The sequence below is a fragment of the Chionomys nivalis genome, chromosome 25 (assembly GCF_950005125.1).
Source record: "Chionomys nivalis chromosome 25, mChiNiv1.1, whole genome shotgun sequence".
Taxonomy (NCBI): Eukaryota; Metazoa; Chordata; class Mammalia; order Rodentia; family Cricetidae; genus Chionomys; species Chionomys nivalis.
In genome coordinates this window covers 10,086,750-10,107,860 of record NC_080110.1, presented here as the reverse complement: position 1 = coordinate 10,107,860, position 21,111 = coordinate 10,086,750, and the positions used below count along the sequence as shown (strand labels likewise).

General features: G+C 48.3%; 1 protein-coding gene across 1 annotated transcript in view; it reads left to right on the top strand.

Moving 5' to 3' along the window:
• The first annotated feature begins 207 nt into the window (after positions 1 to 207).
• The window catches only part of Plxnc1 (plexin C1), a 152,812-nt gene continuing 131,908 nt past the window's right edge, over positions 208 to 21,111 (top strand). Inside the window, exon 1 of the mRNA XM_057757721.1 lies at positions 208 to 1,677. Within this exon, the coding sequence (XP_057613704.1) occupies positions 616 to 1,677 (1,062 nt within the window). The 5' untranslated portion in view covers positions 208 to 615. The remainder of the gene's footprint in view (positions 1,678 to 21,111) is intronic.

Sequence of the window (21,111 nt, the reverse complement as noted above, 5' to 3'; positions counted from 1 at the left end):
CGAGCTAGGGGCTATGGTTGCAGCCGCGGCGGCCGCGGCAGGCGGCTCAGCTTTGTTATGAATAGATGAAAGAGGCCACCTACACAGTAACCCAAATTACGAGACCTCCCTCCTCCCGATCTCACCGAATCAAGAGGGGAGGGGAGATGGGCGTGGAGGGAGGGCGGGCGAGAGGCGGAGGGCGGAGGAGGAAGAGGATGAGGAAGGGGCCAGTTGCATCCCACTTTCACAATGGGAAAGTGAAACGCACAAGCGCACCCAACCTCTCCAGCCCTCCCCGCCGCCTCGCTCCCCTCCGCGCGTCCCCTCCCTTCCCCTCCGCGCCTCCCCGCGAGCGCCCGCGCCGCACAGAGGAACTCTCCGGCGAAGGCGGGCGAGGAGGAAGCGGCTCCGGAGCGCGCAGGGCTTGCCGCCGCGGCACAGGCTGCCGGAGCGAGCCCGCCGCGCGCCGTCCTCCCTGCACTCCTTCCCGGTCGAGCCGCGGGGATGGGGCGGCCGCGGGAGCCCGAGCGCGCGCAGGAGCCGCCGCCGCCGCCGCCGCCCGCGTCTCCGTCGCCGCGCGCCTGAGCCGCCTAAACCGCCGCGCGCCCTGCCCGGGGGCGGCCCCCTAGCCCCATGGAGGTCTCCCGGAGGAAGGCGCCACCGCGCCCCCCGTGCCCCGCCGCACCGCTGCCCCTGATCGCCTATCTGTTGGCGCTGGCGGCGCCCGCCCGGGGCGCGGACGAGCCGGTGTGGCGATCCGAGCAAGCCATCGGAGCCATCGCGGCGAGCCGGGCGGACGGCGTGTTCGTGGCGAGCGGCAGCTGCCTGGACCAGCTGGACTACAGCCTGAAGCATAGGCTCTCCCGCCTGTACCGGGACCAAGCGGGCAACTGCACCGAGCCCGTCTCGTTGGCGCCCCCCGCGCGGCCCCGGCCCGGGAGCAGCTTCAGCAAGCTGCTGCTGCCCTACCGCGAGGGGGCGACCGGCCTCGAGGGGCTGCTGCTCACCGGCTGGACCTTCGACCGGGGCGCCTGCGAGGTGCGGCCCCTGGGCAACCTGAGCCGCAACTCCCTGCGCAATGCTACCGAGGTGGTGTCGTGTCACCCGCAGGGCTCGACGGCCGGCGTGGTGTACCGTGCAGGCGGCACTGATCGCTGGTACCTGGCGGTAGCCGCCACTTATGTGTTGCCGGAGCCGGAGACCGCGAACCGCTGCAACCCGGCTGCATCTGATCGAGACACTGCCATCGCGCTCAAGAACACGGAGGAGCGCAGTCTGACCACGCAGGAGCTGGGCCGCCTGAAACTGCGCGGTGGTGCGGGCAGCCTGCACTTTGTGGATGCCTTTCTCTGGAACGGCAGCGTTTACTTCCCCTACTATCCCTACAACTACACGAGTGGAGCTGCCACCGGCTGGCCCAGCATGGCGCGCATCGCGCAGAGCACCGAGGTGCTGTTCCAGGGCCAGGCGGCCCTTGACTGCAGCCACGGCCACCCCGACGGCCGCCGCCTGCTACTTTCCTCCAGCCTGGTGGAGGCCATGGACGTCTGGGCCGGCGTGTTTAGCGCGGCCACTGGAGAGGGCCAGGAAAGGCGCTCCCCCACCACCACGGCTCTCTGCCTCTTCAGGATGAGTGAGATCCAGGCGCGCGCCAGGAGCTGCAGCTGGGACTTTCAGGCGACCGAGCACAACTGCGTAAGTCCTGTCCCTGGGGCCCAGGAGGAGACTTGGGTCACATTTACCAAGTGTCAGGTTCACAGGGTCAGCGTGCACTCCAAGACTGCAGGCTTCTCTAAAGCGCAGTCTGAGGTCCCCAAAGAGAAAGTGTAAAAAGGGCGGCTGGGTAGGGGGAGGATTGGAGGGAGGTTCAAAACTCTAGTGGCTGCCTCTCGCTCCTTTTAGTCCAAATGCGGGTGCTTGTTTGGGACTGAGCTTCCCCACGCCACTTCCAGACCAGAGTCTCAGTAGGCATGTGGGCTTGACCCACTGGGTCAACAACCGTTACTGATGTCCTCACAGAAAACCTATCAAACCTAAGGACTCGCTGCCACACCCCGGCCTTTGTAAAGCTGCCCCCCGCCCGCCCCGCCCCGCCTCTGGCTGCAACCCACATCACTGTGGTCGGTAGAGTTGTGGCCTGCTCCACGCTGGTAAATAATGCTACGGTGCAAAAGCCACTCGCAGACCGCCCAGCATGACCCAGTGCGAGGGGGCGGGGCTGTGGCTGGCCAAGGGTGGCTGTGGTCTCAACCTGGCGGAGAGAACCCGAGGAGGCGGGAGGCAGCTTGTGGATACAAAGCCTCGCCCTCAAGAGAAGAGCCTGGGGAGGTGGAAAGTGTCGGGGTGCTCCAGGCAGTTTCTGGGCTTCAGATTCCCAGACTAGATTGCGGGGCTCACTGGCACCACCCTTGGGTTGTGCTTGAAGCAGGCAAAAGACACAGCTTTCCCCAGAGCTCATAGGGCAGCCACAGCTTGAAATCTTGAGATTGACAGTTCTTTGACTGGAAAATAAAGCGACAGTTCAAGAGGGTCTAGTTGATGGGGATTAAGGAGGCTTTGTACACTTCTGCCGAGGCCCTTGCCCTCCCAAGGCTGCTGGCAAGGAACTCTGCATATGGCTCCGGAGAGGGAAGCCTGCCGAGAGCCTCCTTAATCACTGGACAGAATTCAAGGAACAGAAATTGAGGGCTACAGGTGTTGCCATTGTTATGCTATAAAATGAATCAGAGGAGGAAGGGAGAGAAGTCTTCGCGTACAGAACTGTTGCATGTACCTTTATTGTGTACTAAGGCTCCTGCAACGTTGACTCTGGAGCATATTAGTGTGCGGGCAGAAAGACACTCCCCTCCAGCCCTTTCCCTGCCAAGCACACCTTACCAAATGTTAATCTCATTAATTCCAGGAGAAAAAAAGCTTCCAGTCACTTGCTTCTTCTATGTTGGGGCAAGCACATGTCATCTTTATTTCACTACTAGTCTAATTTTAACAAATACATAAAGAGCACACATTGCCCCCAGATGGCTTAGCCTTACTATAAGCATAAAACTTAATATTTAATATCTGCTTTTATGTCTCTTCCTAATCTAGTAGCCAAAGTTGGGCAAATCACGGCCTTATTTCTTTTCTGTTAAATGACTTGAAATCCTACACCCCCCACCCCTGATTTTTTACTTTGCTTCAAGCTTTGGACACAGTTTGTCTGTGGGGTTAATAAGAAGACAGCCCCGAGGCCCACAGCATGGAACCACCGTGGAAGCCCAAGCTTTGCCATCTGACAGCTGTGTCGATGTACAGAGCCAAAACATTTCTCTTGATTGCGTCTACCTATTGGGTACTGGAGGACTCGGTTTCCTTCCAAGCCCAGCATGCATGCTGAATGCACTCAAAATCCAGTTCTGGCTCAGTCAGGTGTTCCTACTTGCACGGGATGGGGAGGGGCAGGCTTAGTCTAGAGCTGGGTTTTTTTTTTTTTTCCATCTTTATAGGGGCTGCTGGAAGAGAGCTGCCCCTTGGAAATCAAGCAAGGGATAAACACATGCTGCCAAAAATCTGTAATGGGGAAAAAATAAATAATGAAAACGGGTCCCTGTACAGCATTTCTTGCTGCTGTTATTTATTGAGGACTCCCCGGGCTCTCGGAGCTGTGTGTTCTGAAAGATGGGGTCTCTACCCTCTGAGCTTGTCATCCAAGCTAAATGATACACTCAGGTTCAAACAATAGCATGTCACCGCTGCACAGGTGGGAGTTGGGAGTTTTGCATATTTTTTTTCATTTAAGTAAATTCCTTGCTGCATTAGAAAGACTTAATGGGATAGCATTTTAAGAACATTTGAATGAATGGGGGGAAAAAAGGTGGTGGTTTTGATGGGAAAAGCGACAATTTTCTAACCAATTAAATAGGCAGATAAGACACTTAATTCAACAAATAGTTGTCTGATGCCTGCCTGCGTGAGCGGTGAGCTGTGCTGGGTGCCACCGATTCTGCCAGCCAAGGGACAATAGCAGGTTGCAACCCTGTTTAATGGGGTCATGGGATCAGCGTGGCCTCGCTGTCACTCACGAGAAATGTTGTCATGCAATTGCATTTCATTTTCAGGTCCTGAATGTAGTTTTGAATGGCATGCTGAATTATAGGCGCCTAAAACAGGAGCTGGACCTGAAACACTCTATAGAGGGAGCCCCAGCAGATTGCAGCAGCTAGCTATTCCTTCCCAGCAAACAGCCCCCCACCCCCATTTTTCTTTTTTTTATTTTTTCATCAATGATTTACGGGCTGCACGGCTCAAACGTCTAGATTGGTTTGCCTTCCCCTTCCCCCTCTGTTCCCAGCTGGTACCTCTGTTGCCCATCTTCCATCAACCCATGGTAATGATGGAACTGGCCAGGCAGTACTTTCCCATCTCCTGGCGCTCTTATCTCTTAACCGTTGATTCTCTCATCCTTGAGTTTTTCCTGCTGAGGATTACTTTCTGAGATGCTTGTGCAATGAGTGATTTACACACAAGGCGTTTTCTTTTTCAACCTTGCCACTAAATTTCCATGCGCTTTCGCAGAGATAATCCGTGAACTGTAACCCCCAAGTGCACCCTGATGGTCCGTCTCTGCATTCCCACTCTATGAGGCCCCTGATGTGCGTTTGGGTAACACCTCCTGTCCTGGGATAGTTTTATGTCAACTTGACACAAGTAAAAGCCATCTATCTGAGAGGAGAGACCCTCAGTTGAAAAAGGCCTCCGTCGGATCGGACTGTAAGCATACAAGTCTGTATGTCATTTTCTTAATGATTGGCGAAGGGGAGGGCAGCCCATTGTGGGCGGGGATACCTCTGGCTGCTAGTCCTGGGTTCTATAAGAAAGCAGGCTGAGCAAGTCAGTGGACAGTCCCCCTCTACGGCCTCTGCATCAGCTCCTGCATGCGGGTTCCTGCCCTGACTTTCTTCGGTGGTGAACAGTGAGGGAAAGTGTGAGTAAATACACCCCTTCCTCAGCATTTGGTCAAGCAATAGAAATCCTAACTGACACAGCTCCCCACAATGCTTCCGTGAGTCCGTCCGTAAGTCTGGTTGGTAGGTTCTGCTGAGCTCATCTCCTGTCTGCACTCTATGTGCTACCATACAGTTCGCGAGCTTCGGGCAAGGGGCTGGAGGTTGAAACACACAAAGAGACATGGACCCCTAGTCACTGGTAAGAAGCCCTCTATTCAATAGCACCACAGAGGCACCACAGTCAGGTGGGCCAACAGGTGAAAACCTTATCCTCTGATCCTCAAGGCAAGGCAACACGTGCTCATGAAGCAGAGCTGGTAAACAACTTTGACACAGCTTTCAGTAACTCAAATCACAAGGAAAGTAAAGATTAGCATGGAAGAGCAGCTGGAGGCCAGGACTCCAAATGGTCCCAACAGGTTCTGTGAAAAGCATCCCGTTTTCTAGATGAAGAAGCCATGATCAGTAACAATAAAAACTCTCCCAGTTTAAACCCAGGCCTCCCAGCATCTATTTCTATATTCTTTTTGCCGTTGTGGTACTTCTAAAACGTCTCCCTGAAAGTCCCCTAGTTAAGAAGGCAGCAAGTAATTGTCACTGGGACAGCTTCTCCATCTGTATGTCGTGACCTGGGGTGCGGGGGGGGGGGGTCGAACGGCCCTTTTATAGGGGTAGCATACCTGTGAAAGGGTACCCTGCATATTGGATATTTACATCACAAATCGTAACAGTAGCAAAATTACAGTTATAAAGAAGAATGAAAATGATTTTATGGCTGGGAGTCCCCACAACATGAGGGACTATATATTAAAGGGTCACAGCATTAGGAAGGTTGAGAACCTTCCTAATAAGAGCTACCGAACTTTCAGTAGTCACAGTGTGCTATATGGAATGTAGCTTGTCACCATTCCTGACAAAGGACGGCCAACCCAATGCCTGTGTTGAGTCTGGGACCTGTTATTTAAGTAATTTAAAACCCATTGCTTCAGTCTCTATACCAGCGATTCCCAACCTTGGGCTGCGACCCCTTTGACGGTCACATCAGATGTTAACACTGCGATTTGTAACAGTAGCAAAATTACAGCGATGAAGTAGCAACAAAATAGTTTTGTGGCTGGGGGGTCACCATAATGTGAGGAACTCTGTATTAAAGGGTCACAGCCCTAGGAAGGGTGAGAACCTTTGGTCTAGGATGTAGCTTTGAGAATAAAGCATGCCCTCTGGAGACAGTGTTTGCCTCCAGTCTTGGGCTGTGCTCTAAACTGTCACATGGTTTGCTTTCTTCATTATGTTCCATAACTTACCTGTGTTTAGATTAACATAGCAGTGAACGTTTTTTAATTATGTGCATTAATTTATGAAGTTAATTTCACTTCCTCTCTGTCTCTGAACTCCTACTACTTTTGGCATACCAATGCGTGGAAATGTTTGTGTTTGAGTCTGCAAAGAAGGTTTGTTCTGGATTTGTTTGGCTGCCATAGTTGGGTCTTGGAGTTGCCTGTGGATGAAATACAACCGTTACTCCTCTCTGAAGGGTGTTGTATTTTCTCATAATTTGGCTCAAACAGCTGACCCTTCTAGTTCTTTGTACCTGTCGCAGGTGGCTATGCCCCCTTCTTCCGTACTCACGTAATTCTAAAGCCTGATACAATTCAACTGTCATGTAGGTAACCACAACATGATTTCATAGTCTCTGCCGGCAATAGTCAAGACACACATTGCTGCTGTGTGTAGCAGTGATGTCCTAATTCTACTTGGCAGTATGACCCGCTGACTTCAAAATAGTCTTCCTGTGATGTTTATCGCTCTTCCAGTCCCTGGTATGATTCTGTCTAGCCTTTTTGTTTTCTGTGGACTAGGTGGTGAATTTTACCTTCATCCACACGTCTGACACGCGAGGGTGGATTCAAAGGGACAAATGTAATGACCGAATCCACTTAGCACGAGGGAAAAGGCAATCACAGCTACTATCTCCCGAGTACTTATCGTGGCAGGGTTTGTGCAAAGCAATTTACATGCCTTATTTTCTGTTGATTCTCTGTCACCATATGAGGCAAGGACTTCAGTTATTATGGTGATTAGAGATGAGAAAATTGAAGCCGAGAGAGCTTTGGTTAAGTTCCTAGCTTGCAAATAGCAAAGGATTTAGAACTTATGTGGTCGGGATCTAGGACCTGGGTTTTTTAACTATTGCTGTGGATAGTCAGTCCCTACAGACACTGGGTCCTGGTGTCCATCCTGTCCTACATGGAGCAAGCAAAGCTCAGTTGCCAGAAGGCCAGCTGTTTGGAGATGCGGCAGAGCAGAGGATCCTTGGCTGTGAACAGTTTCTGAGTTTACAGTTATTGCCACTGGAAGGGTTGTCTGATGCCAGGTGTGGTTTCTCAGCCATTGATTTCTAGTTAATGTTGTCCTTGGCATTTGGGCCTGAAAATAACCTTCAAGTGTTTGCTCTTAAAGCTCTAGTACCTAGAGCTACGTAGTTAGAGATTAAGACATGTCTATTGAATGAGCAAGTGGAGGATCTTGGAGGATCACATTGGAAATGAAATAAAAGTATGCTGTACTTAACAGCAAGACGTTCCTGGTTCTGGTTGCCATGTCTCCCCTTAAACTTTGTCCTTTACCTACTAACTGCTATGTCAAGGATCCCTTCTCTTCAAGTCTTGGGTTAGATGGTATTCTATTTTTCTAACTTTTCTTAAAAATCTCTGTTTATATCAGTAGCCAGGCTGCTTGTGTTGCCTGTCAGGGAGGTACTGCTGATCATGGAAGCCTGCATGATTGCGATTTCTGTGGTTGATTTAACAGCATTTAAATTCAAGAGGGAAGGGCTTCTAGGTCAGGGATTCTTTTTGTTGTTGTTTTGTTTTTTTGAGACAGGGTTTCTTTGTGTAACAGCCCTGGCTATTCTGAAACTTACTCTGTAGACCATGTTGGCTTCAAACTCAAAGATCCATCTACCCCTACATCCTGAGTGCTGGGATTAAAGGCATGCACCTGGCTTAGGTCAGTGATTTTTAAAATGTGGTGTGTGAACCACCAGTGCCAATGTCACCTGGGAATTTGCTAAAAATGTAAATTATTGGACCCAACATCAGACTTACTAAATCAGAGACTGGAGGTGAGTGGAGGGTACGGCTGGTCTTGATTAAGTTTCCTAGAAGATGAAAATGTTCCATCCTGCCGGAAAGCAACTCAAAATGACTTCAGGAAGTCCCTGAAATTGAGCAGACTCTCTAAGCCCCTCCCTGCCAATGTAAACAATAAAAGCTGAGAGTCCCCTCAAGCAAACAGCACTGCCAAAAAGACCTGAGACCAGACCAACTTCCAGGAAGAAGCAGAAGCCAGAGCTGCCTAGAAGTGGTTTAGACCACAGTCACTTGGAAAGGATGCTCTCCAATCTGTCGAGCTGCCTGTAGGCTGTGCACTGTGCTCCAGGTTCCCACCTTCGTGAGCTGTCACCCTTGTTGGGGTGGGCTTTGGTGATACAGGGGTCTTTGATACCTTCCTGTTCCTGTACGTAACCCAGATAAAACTCATTGGTTCACCAAGTTGAAATATGGTGGTACCACATCCTTTGTTCTGTTGTGGCCTCCCTATCTGGGGTGAGCAAACGTGTACGGCATCTCCCCAGGAAATGGCCTGTCAATCAGAACAGTGGGCAATGTGTGGGTTTGCTTGTCTGTAGAGTTTATTTGTTTCATTTTATGTGTATGGGTGCATTGTCTGGATGTGTATCTGAGCAGTACATGCATGCAGTGACCCTATAGACCAGAAGAGGGTGTCTGGTTCCCTGGGACTCGAGTTAACAGATGGTTGTTAACCTGCCATGTGGGTGCTGGGAATCTAATGTGGGCCCTTTAGAAGAGCACAGTGCTCTTAACCACTAAGCCATCTTTCTAGCCAGCAACCTGTGTTTTTAATAGGTCTCAAGAGATTTGCATCCAGGCTTTAGTAAAAGAAAGTGAATTCCATTGTGTTCCGACTATGGTGCTTGGGATAGGGATTTTCCCGTTTTCAGCCCTTGCATTATACCATAAAATGCCATAAAAAGTAACCACTTAATCCTGTTACTCATTTTCTTTCCTGTTTGCTCAAAGGTGTTACCTAGACAGATTTTTAAAGCCTTAACATTTTGGGGGCTGTGTTCCAAATCTCATAAAACCTGTAGTTCATAACTAGATTTTTCACATCGCGTGACAACAATTCATTTGCATTTTATCCTAGGATGTGGGAGGATGTCTAGAACCTTCTGAACCAGAGCCAATTCCACACATCAGATATGCTCTCCAAGGGTTTTCTTCTGTGCAGTGCCAATCCCGAGGCCTATCCTAGCTGGGCACAGTTGGTTGCAAAGTTGTCCGTGCATCAGCTCAAGTAAGGGGATCAGGGGTTTCACAGAGAGAACCCTTAGGAGTCACGTGATAAGCTTGACCTTAGAGCAGCAGAGATAGTGCTTTATGAGAGTTACATGTACAGTCTCCAGAGTCAGGTCAATGAGCCAAAGCTGCCACTAAGCAGATATGTAAACCTGGGCGAATGGTTAGCCTCTCTGTGCCTTGCCCTTTCGTTGGTCTGTATGGATCCTGCTTAGGGTGCATGGCTCTTGTCTGAATCCATGCATTCATATTGAGTGTAGGTAACGCTGTGTATACATAGACTGTCCCCACCGCCGTGATTGGTCGTGGAGACAGGATGGTGCCCTGGGATGTGGGGTTGCAGGTGGCCATGAATTGAAGGCAACTTGAAGGATCTCTGCAATACATCAGGAAATGACGCATGCTCGTTCTAAGGTTCTAAGGTCCTGTAGTTAACGTGCTAGCTTGTGGGCCCAACTTCACTATGTTCCCAAGTAGCTTTGTCTGCTTTCTCAAACAGGTGTCCTTCACTTTGTCTACCTAAATACGCCTCAGCTTGACCCAGACTATATTTTAATACTTTCTGTTTTGGCTACTAACTGCCGCTGGGTCTCTAGGGCGTTTAATTCAGATCACCAGGAAAGAGATGGAATTGAGTTCAACCCAGCTTTTCACACCAGATCATGAACATTTCTTTAACGTAGGCACTTGCTGCCCTCAGAACAGGTGCAAACTTTTGATCTAGTCAGAAGGAAATCAAACACATGATGGTCCCTGCAGGTCCTGAGGAATGAGGGAGGAGCCAAACTGACCAACTCTTGACTATAGAATGATGTCATATCAAGCTTTCCTGGTGACTGTTCCTTCCTTGGATATGTATAGGCACAGGAAGACTGAGAAGCCTCAGCCAGGTGGTGGTGGTGCACACCTTTAGTCCAGAGGCAGAGTCAGGCATATCTCTGTGAGTTCAAGGCCAGCCTGGCTTACAAAGAGTTCCAGGACAGCCTGGGCTACAGACAACCAAACCATACAGACAAACAAACCAAAACCCAAATGAAACAAAGCAAATCAAAAACTGAGACGCCTCAAAGCCACTATGGGGGCAACTAGTTGGAATCATGGGTCTCATTTATCAGAGCCAGGGGAACAATAGCCATAGGGTAGGTAGGTTGGTTGTTTAATTTGATATACTCACAAATTTTCTTAGTTGTAAGATTCTTTCTCGATATTTTGCCAATATTTCAGTTACCGTAGCTGATTCCCCTTTATTAAAAATAACTTTTTCCTCTCACAGAATATATTCTGGTTAGTTTCTTCTCCCTCCACATCTTCCAGTTCCCCCCCCTGCTCCCCCACACCAGATCCACCCCTTCTCTCTCTATCCCTCCCAGTCCACCCCCCCCGCTCCCCCACACCAGATCCACCCCTTCTCTCTCTATCCCTCCCAGTTTCCCCCCCTGCTCCCCCACACCAGATCCACCCCTTTCTCTTACTCAAAGGCAAACAGGCTTCTAAGAGACAATAATAAAATAAAGTAAAATATAATAAGACAAAACAAAACTAATACATTGGAGTAGGACTAAAACAAACAAGGAAAAGAGCCCTCCAAAAGGCACAAGAAACCAGTATAGACACAGACCCCTCTCATTGGCAAACTTAAAAATTCAATAAAAACACTAACCTGGAAGCCATACTATATAAATAAAGGGCATGTAAAGTAAAAACAGAAATATAATATAAAATACGATTTTTTTTTTTAAAAGTCATGGCCTGATGTTATGAGACAAAGACCTCCAGTGAGGCCGTTGGGTTTATTTTCTGTTGTCCATCTACTGCTGGGCCTGCAGCCCAGTGAGACTCCCTTAGAGAAAACTAAATTTTTATTTGAAAGTGGTTATCGGTTGGCGATTACTTCTGGGTTAGTGTTGGGGAACATCCACTTCTCCTCTCAGCTCTAGGCCCCCGCCTTGTGCAGACCCTTGCAAGTCCTGCGCATGCTGCCTCAGTCTCTAAGTTCATGTGTGCGTCAGTCCTGTTGATTCAGAGGGCCTTCCTTTCTTGGTGTCCCCCAATCCCCCTGGCTCTTGCGTTCTTTCTGCCTCCTCTTCTGTAGGCTCTGAGTCCTGAGGGAAGGGTTTTGATGGAAACCCCCTGTTTGGGGGCTTAGTGTTTCAACAGGGGCTCTGGGTTTTGTGTTCGTTCCTCAATTACTGCTTGGAATGCTTTGCTCAGAAAAATTAGTTGTTAGGGACCTTGGTGCTAATCCTAGCCCCAAAGCCCTGCTGTTACGCGGGGTTCATCAAACTTTTTTTTTTTTTGATGAAGAGCCAGGTTGTCAATATTTTAGTCATTGCAAATGGCTCTCAATCTCTTAATTATGATTAATCTCTTAATCATAGCTACTGCCCTCACATTGTCCTGTGAGTGAAGCCAGGGATGCTACGTCAATAAACTCCTAGAGCGAGGTCCCTACGAAATGTTATGAACACTGAAACCTGAACTCCTTCTAAGTTTTACTTGTCATGAGTTATTCTCCCCCTGACAAAAGAAAATGAAATATTTTCAAATCATTTAAAAATGTAAGAACTATTCTTAGTTCCTGGGTCATTCAAAATACAGGCCAGATGTGGCCCACTCGTGGTGGCTTGCCAACTGCCGCTCTCCTGGAGAGCAAGTCTTCTCTGAAAGGTCAGCTACTCACTCTTGGAGTATCATGGCCGAGAGAGGCTTGGAAACCACAGGGACGGGTGCCAGCCACCCTCAGCACAGGAGGGCCCAGAAGGCCGCAGAGCAGGCACCTGACGCTTGAGCCGTGTCTTGACGCTTAGCGAAGACGGTGCAGAAGGAAGCTTTGGAGAGCCTCCAGCTTGGGCGCAAGTGAGATGTTGAGTGGGTCTCTGAGCCGCAAGCCGCTCACCCAGGCTGGGGAGTGTCCAGAAATAAGCGTGCAGGGCCAGATGGCGAAGGATTTAATGAGACAGGCAAAGGTGGGTAGATCTACCCCGATGGCCGCTTTCGGACTTTCCAGACCTTGCTTTTTAAAATAAACACTTGCCCAGAAGCTCCATATGTTCAAAAGAACAGCGGGTCCTCTTTGACCTGCTGCTCCGGGAGAGAGCCTTGCCAAGTTCAGGGGTGCTAGGTGAAGCAGGTTGCAAAGACTCTAGATCCTACGGCTTGCCCCTGCCACACCACGCACACACCTGCGTCATCTTAGGAATTTCTGCTGAGCTGGGTGAGAAGACCAGGACGGAGGCTGCAAGAAGCAGAAAGTGGTTTAGAAGCTTACCCAACCTTAGTGTGGTCGAAAAAGATCACTCAAGATAATGTGGGTAAAGCAGCCTATTACAAGAACAGCCATTGATTCAAATCGGTTATTTCTTGAATTTATATACAGGGGTCAGGAGCGTGTGAAGCCGCTTCTGTTGGCCGTAAATAGGGAAGACAAATGTGTTAACAAATAGGTATTTTTACACTAAAATGATAGCTAAAACTGAAGCAGCCATCATACAGCATTGTTCTGAACACTTATCCAGTATTATCCCCTTAATCCTTACCATAATTTAACAAAGTAAGGAATGTTTCCACTCCCAGTTTGCAGATGAGGAGACACAGTGATACATTGTTAACTGTGTGTGTAGAGGGGAGGTAAAACAGATATATGGGGGAGGGTGAGTTAGGGAAAGTTCAAACAAGACTCCTTAAGAGCTCCCCTAGCCATAGCTGGGTCTGCGCTTTGCTGTCAAACCTGAGCGCAAGTGCTCATGGGAAGATGACTTGGCCAGTGGAGAGGGCAAACTGTGAGGGTGGCTGAGGGTGGGAGGAAGTGAGGGGAGTCTATAGAAGGAAGCTGCAGCCCATCCAACAGAACCCCTAGGCTGTGGGAAGAGATTAGATTTTCTTTGCAAAGCCTAGGAGAGCTTTTGAAGGGAAGTGAAATGATTGGATTTGAATTCCTAAGTAATGGCTGGCCCTGTGGGGAATGGCTGGCCCTGTGGAAGCAAGAAAACCTGTGGGATGCTCTTACAGTGTTGCTGGGACAGAAATAACGCTGCTGCTTCCGGTCAAGAGTGGAGACAGGGAGGACACAGATGGATTCTTTCATGGGACAGTAGGGGGATAAGGAGGACCCGCCTGAGTTCCGACCGTGAGTGTGGAAAGGTGGGTGGGAATGCAATAGCTTATTGAGAAATGGTTTTGAAAACTGTCGGCAGCCCCATTGGAAGACAACTTTAAGTGCTGCTGGCTTCTGGATGCGTTTGGGACATTCAGAAAGAACGATGAAAGAGGCATTGGTAATACATTTTAGGAAGTGGAACCTGCTCCTCCCTAAAACTTGGAACGTGCCAGGCTCTGGCCCACTCAGCTCTGTTGGGACTGCGTGCACCCTGAGTGAAAGAAGGGAAGTTGATTTGGCTCAGGGTCCTGGAGGCTAGGAAGTCTGTTGGCATGGTCCTGGCATCTGGAGATGACCTTCTTGTCCCATCATGTTTTATGTTTTCTCTTTTTATTTTTTCCTTTTTCAAGACAGAGTTTCTCTGTAGTTTTAGAACCTGTCCTGGAACTAGCTCTTGTAGACCAGGCTGGCCTTGAACTCACAGAGATCAGCCTGCCTCTGCCTCCCAAGTGCTGGAATTAAAGGCGTGTGCCACCACCGCCTGGCTTCTTGGCACATCTCAACACGGGGTGACATTGCAAGAAAAAGAAGTGCAGCTCAGATATCTGTAGAAAGTCACTAATGCCATCGTTTTGTAGAAAAGATTGTTTTTTTGGTGTTCATGGGTTGTCTGCATGTAGGTCTGTGTGCAATGTCTGTGGAGGCCAGAAGAGGGCATCAGACCCCCTGAACCTGGAGTTACTGATTGTTGTGAGCTGCTGGGTGGGAGCTAGGAATTGAACCTAGTTCTCCTGCAAGAGCCATCTCTCCAGCCCCAGTGCCATCTAATCTTAACGACCTCCGAAGGGTCCCACCTTCAAATACTAATCGTGTTTGGATGTAGGGATTCTGTTCTAACAGATGGATTTTTGGAAGATGTATTCCAGCCACAGCAAGAGGAAGAGGCCTGGCTAGTTTAGCTTTGTTTCCTGCGAGGCTACCTAACAGACACAGTGAGTGAGCCCTCAGTAAGGGACTACGAACTTCTGAGAAAGAGGTCTTCATCTAATGGAGAAGACAGTAGTGAGAGAGCATTGAGAGATAAAGGCTTCCAGGATGTGCTGATGCTGAGCTGGGACTGTGTTTATTGGACTAGGAGAAACCAGGCAGTGTGAAGGGAAAGGGTGTTTCTGGGGACTTCCTGCTCAGTAAGGCAGAATTCCTTGTCAGAGCCTCCCTACCCCCGACCTGGTTGAAGAAGCGTGTTATCTAACACACCAGCTGTTCTTCATCATTGCTCATTGGCCTCCCCTGAAGGCTCCTCTCTGCCACGGTGACCCCTTTTAAGAATTGGATTCCAAGTACTGACCCGTGCTTCTCTGAGGCAATAGGATGGGGAGGCCTGAAGCAGCTGGCAGCAGCGGGTGTCGCCTTGTGTCAGGACCCCATATTCTGCAATATTTTCTTTTCTTAGCCCTCGCCTTAGTCTTGTGTGGTGGGCCTCTGATGAAACCCATAGCTCCTAAGCCTATTTTTAATGCATCAAATAATTTGGGCTGCCAAATAAACCGATTATATTGCTGTACAAATATATCGTTGTATAGTAATATATCTTAACACATTCAACAGCAAGATCTAGCAGCAGTAACCACCATAATCTCAAAGTAGAGATGAGCCTAAATGATATTTTGAGATATCGGCAGCAACTATGAAATGATATGAAAATATCTGATTTCTTTTGGTGACAAAGGCATGGCTTCATTTAATGCTACTGTGGCCTGCATCCAAAATGAAGAGAAAGCGCCGCTTCAGTTAAGAGCTTGCTGAAATAAAGATGCGCCTGCCTCCCAGTGTGTCTCCTGGGTTCCTTGAGTTCTGTCCACTCCAAGCCATTTAAGTTTGAGAAACCATAATATGAAATGTAAAGTGTCTCATTTTGTGGCAAAGCTTGCTTGATTGACTTATTTTGCCTATGAACTTATTCCTATATGTATTATATAGGTCAGACATTTAGTCAATGGCAAGTGAATGGGTGGGTGGATGGATGGATGGATGGGTGAGCAGATGGATGGGCAGATAGATGGATGAATGAATGGATGGATGGATGAGAGATGGATGGATAGATGGATGGATGAGCAGATAGATAGACAGATGGATGGATGAATGAGCAGATGGATGGATGGATGGATGAGCAGAAAGATGGATGGATGGATGGATGAGCAGATAGACAGATGGATAAGCAGACGGATGGGTGGGTAGAAGGATGGATGAAGAAAACGCAGAGAGAAATGACTACCTAAAGTCTCACAACTCAAACAATAGAGCTATGTTCATAAAGGTATATATTAAAGCACCTCTTGCATTCCCTTTAATATTCAATTCTTTGTTTTTATATTACATTTGTTTGTTGTGTATGTGTACATGAGCATTCCATGGTTCACATGTGGAAGTCACAGGATAACCTTCAGAAATCAGTTCTCTTCTTCCACACAAGGGTCCTGGGGATTGATCTCCTGCTCTTTACTTTGTATTTTGTTGAGAGCTTTTGTTCCACTCTTAGAGCCACGTCATTTTGTTATTTTGTTGTTGGTGCTGTTTACGTGTTGTTTTGAGGTGCAGTATCCGTACAGCCTTGCCTACCTTAAAATTTGAAATGTAGCCCAAGTTTGCCCCCAATCCACGATCCTTCTCCCTAAGGATACTGGAAATACCGATGTGCCCCACCATAACCAGATTTAAAGACATATTCTAAATAGTAGTAGTCTCAGTCAGTAGGCTGTCTATGGATTAAGAAGCTAATAGATCCAGCTATGAGTTATTGATGGACTGTGGATATGAGATTTGAGAAGGCCAAGATGCCTGACGACAGAATGTGTGGAGTGGTGTTTACTCTTGCTTCCCGAGGCAGAACCGAGACCTGCTGTTTGCAAGGGACAAATCTTGGCTCAGTTGAAGAACTCTGTAATGATTAAGCCTACTTAGCAATGTTCCATAGTTGCCTGATGAGATATTGATTGGAAGTATTCAAACATTGATCCGTGTGTTTATTTATTAATTCAATAAACATTTATCGACAACTTACTATGAGTTAGATGCTGAGGTTGAGCTTGCTTTCAAAAGTAGAATAAGACAAACGGTGGTAGAGCCGAGAGTCTTCTGGGAGATAGACAATAAATACAACTTAAAAAACAATTATAGGTGTTCTGAAGGAAATGAGCGGAATGCCATGGTTCGGAGTAACAACTGGGGTGGGAGTCGGGAGAGTCAAGCTCCTGTGTAGGTGAAAAATTCACTTCAAACCTGAAAGATTTAAATGAGCGGGTCCAAAAGGGACTGAAGGGGAAGAAGCAGAGAAATAGTGTGTGGAGAGACCCTACGGTAGAAAGGTGGTAATGCTACTTCTGAAATAAAGTTGCTATGGAAACAAAACCAGCTTGAAGGAAGAAAGCTAAGTGCTGCGTCCACCGTAGCCAAGGGGCCGACTCAGGTGGGGTCTGGGAGTCAAATAGGTGTAATTCTCTTGTTTTGTTTTTTGAGTCAGGGTTCCTTTGTGTAGCTCTGCTGTCCTGAAACTTGCTCCGTAGACCAGACTGACCTCAAATTCCCAGAGATTCACCTGCCTATGCCTCCCAGAATGTTGGGATTAAGGGCATGGCCCACCACTGTCTGGCATGGGTATATTCTAAGTGTAGTTAGGTATGCAACATTAAAGAATGTTGAGCAAGTGTCAAATTTGTCTTAAAGATCATCTTGATTGTGGAATGCAGGACAGGTTGTGGTTATAAGGGAGAGACCAGTAAACCAGAAGGGAGATACTGGATGCAGGATAGGTTGTGGTTATAAGGGAGAGACCAGTGGACCAGCAGGGAGACGCTGGATGCTTAGCCTGGCTGGATGCTGTGGAGATGAGAAGGAAGACTTGAGAGTGTTGGAAATCTGTCTTGTACAGGGGCAATGATGGGAGTAGAAGACCTGGGGTTGACTGGTGGTTTTGTCGATGTATTGTGCTAGAGTATTGATGGACAAGGTGACCAGAAAGATGGTCTGGATGCCATTTTTCAGCAACTTTGAAGCCATGCGTAGATTCTGGTGGTTCTCATTGCACAGTTAAATTATTTAGAGAGGTGAGGGAAGGGAGTTGGCACTAGTCTGCTTGTAGAGGGTGCTTCTGGCATCTTGTGGACAGAGACCCAAGATGCTAAAAAGGTGTGTATCCCATGGGACATGGCCTCATAATGAAAATTACCCCACCCAGAATAATATAAACTTCTTTGTAGACTAATGTTGGTGGACCGTCTTTCTCAGTTTAAAGATTCAGGGCAGGCTGTGGTTATAAGGGAGAGAGCAGTGGATCAGGAGAGAGATACTGGAACCTGCCACTCCCAACGTTAGGGGAACGATTTTAGCTGTCTTTTCAAAAGTATTTTTGCTGAAATTGGTCAGAGTGAAGGAAAGAGATTGAGATGGGGGTGAAACAGGAACAGAAAGCAGGAAGGAAGAAGGATAAAAGTCTCAGAGCATCAGGTGGGATTAGGAGGTGGAGGACGCAGGGCAGAACGGGAGAGCCAGTGTGAAATACACGCATCTTTCCAGTGCCCTCTCCAGGTGAGCTATACCTGGAGACAGCATCACCCAGTTCTGCCTCTCCACTCCCCTCTTACTGCATCAACCTCCTGCACACGTTGTGCTTTTCCTATGAATTGGAATCCCTGTGTAAATTTTCCCTTCGGATGGTCTCACAGATGCCATAAACATAGTCAGACCCAATCGATATGTATTCCAGAAGAGTAGGTGGGACATGGGCAGCCTAAACAGCTGATAAAGTTCCACTTCATCTCGAGTGAAAGGTTTTCTTTCACATTTTTTATTTTAGCTTGATGAAGATGATTTCCTAATGATTGCCATGCTTGTGATGTCATTTGATTCTCATGGCGATGCTTGGGACTAGGCAGGGTATGGGATGTGTCCATTGTACAGTGTAGTGACCTGAAGGAGCCCTCTTGCCCCGATCCAGCCAGCTGTAAGTGTAGAGCAGGGACCAGAACTTGGATGCAGGGTTTTCCTAACTGCAAGTGGCTCCCTGGTGAGTCACAAATAGCAAATACAGAGGCATTGTTTGAAAACCAGGGTAACCCCTGGGAACAGAATATAAAATGAGCCGCCCAAGAGGGCATCTTATCAACCTGAGAAATTAATAAGCACCAGCTGGCACTCTCTTTTAGAAGGAAAACCCAACATTCGGAAGTCTTCCTAACAATGGGTTTGAGTGAAAGGCTCCACTCTCTCTTGGTGCCCAGCATTGGAGGCCCAGCTTTGTGGACATTTCCTGTATCTCTTACCACAAAGACGTCATCGGGTACCTCACGTGGCATCATTGCTCATGTGTGGAGACAAAGCTAAGGCTGGGCCTTTGCCTTTCACACCCTAGAAATCGTGGCTTGGTGGCCCCTGCAGTTACGTGGAATACAACTGTGGTGTTTACTCACAACAAAATAGTTAGAAGTCGCCATAAAGGAAGGCAAACCTATTGCTTTTGGATATGCTCCCTGCTCCCATTGTACTCCTGACCTGAGTGTGTGTGCGCGTGTGCGCGCGCGCGCGCGCGCACACCCACACACACACACACGTACGTACATTGTCACATGCCCCACCCCCATCCCAGGTTGCTGTGTTGCATCCAAACCTCTGTCTTTCAGTCTAAACATCATTTGAGTCAAGGGCCCTTTTGCCTCTGACTGAGAGAAGTTTCCCCTCGGTGAGGGCTAGGCTGTGGGCGTGTGGTTATGGTTAGACATGGCAGGAAGGAGAAGCAGAAGGACAACACCGAGGGAACCAAGAAAGCCCAAAGGGCGGCAAGGCTTGGAGCTAAATCGAGATTGGATTTTTTTTTTCCATGAAAGGCAGAAGTGGCAAAAGCATCATTACAAGGCATTAACCTTGTTACACATAGATGAACAAGCAGAGGCTGGGGCTCCAAGAGAAATTACACATAATAAACTAGACAGAATGGGCTGAGAGCGACATTAACAATTATGCCCTAAAGGGAGAGAAGGGCAAAAGAGAAAATAGGCCTGAGGGGGAACGGAGAAAACAATTTCTGGACACCGGGGGCTGCCTGCACAATTTCCCCCCCCTTTTCTGCTCGACTCCCTAGGTATTAACTTCACTTTTGTGAGGGGGTTCCTCTGGGGCCCGTCTGTCTTTTGTTCCCATTGGCTGAAACAAGCCTAAGAAAGGCCTTCTGAGGGTTCCTTTCTCCATTCACAGCGACCTGTCCATTTCTGCGTTTCTAACATAAAAGAGTCCATTTCTATTCAGCTGGGACCAGTCCTTGGAGTTTTCTGGTTGCCCAAGCCTCCTCCTATTTTCTTCCAGGCTCATAATTAGCTACAAAGTTCCAACTGTGTCTAAGGACCTCCCAGCTGGTCCGCTGCCTGATCCAACAAGTTATGAGTCTCATTTCTTAAACCCCGGTTTGCAGAAAATTGATTGACAGTGGCTTAACGCGACAGCTGCGGTCACCCTAGTCTGTTCCACCCCCCAAGAACCTAGGGTCCGTTCTTTTCTCCTGTGCTAATCTCGGCGTGCTGGTTTTCAGCCTCCATCTTGGATTTGATGGAAGCAAAATGTCTTCCTTTTTCTACACGTGATGTATATTCTATACTTTTTATACACCCGTACATTTTATACAGTCTCTACATCATGCAACTGTATTCCAAAGGGAGGAGTGAGAAAGAGGCCATGGCTTCCCCTCAGAGTTTTTTTTCTAGGATAGCTAAGTCCTAGGAACCCTTCCAACGAGTGCCTGATATCTCACTGGGAGTGAACCCACAGTTCCATGAGGTCGGAGAGCAGTGGTGGCTGAAATTGCCATTTGGTTGGACCTATTGTGGTGTCTGCCAGCTTCGCTTATTGTGATCTGGAGAACATTTGAGGCCTTTTGGCAAAGAGGGTAGAAACAACAGCCTTGAGTGTGGTAGTACCCGTTTGCATTTCCAAACAGTGACGGCAAGCACAGCTCACCTGTACTCCTATGTGACAGACGCTTTACCAAACTCTCCTGAGACTTGTCCGCTAGCTCCTTTAGTCCTTGTAACAACCGTTGAGAAGAAGTGTTACTAGCAACCCTTCCATGCTATGGAGCAGTGATTCTCAACCTTCCTCATGCTGCAACCCTTAAATACAGTCCTTCATGCTGTCGTGACCCCCCAACCCTAAAATGACTTCATTGCTACTTCCTGACTGTAATTTTGCCACTGTTGTGAATCATAATGTAAATATCTGAGAGGTGACTCCAGAAGGATTGTGGCCCCCAGGTTGAGAACGGCTGATCTAGAGGCTGAAACAATGGGTTTAAAGTAGCTCAGCTAGAGAATAACAGGATCCAGGCTCAACACAGGTTCGTGGTCCTATGCCACTTTTGTCAGGGAAGGTGATAAAATGGATGTCATACAGCCCACTGTGACTCCTGGTGTACTAGGTAGTGTTACTCATACTACCTAGTGCACCAGTACTTGTGAGTTCTTCACCACCACTAACCTGCCAGTCCGACAGTAGAGAAAGCCCCACACTGATTAAATAAGTCACCCAGGTCATTCGGTGACTAAGGATTGAGTTCAAAGACAGGCTCGTCCCGGGTGGTGTTTCGTCCCACCAAGGCTCTCCAGTGTGGTCATGACACGACTGA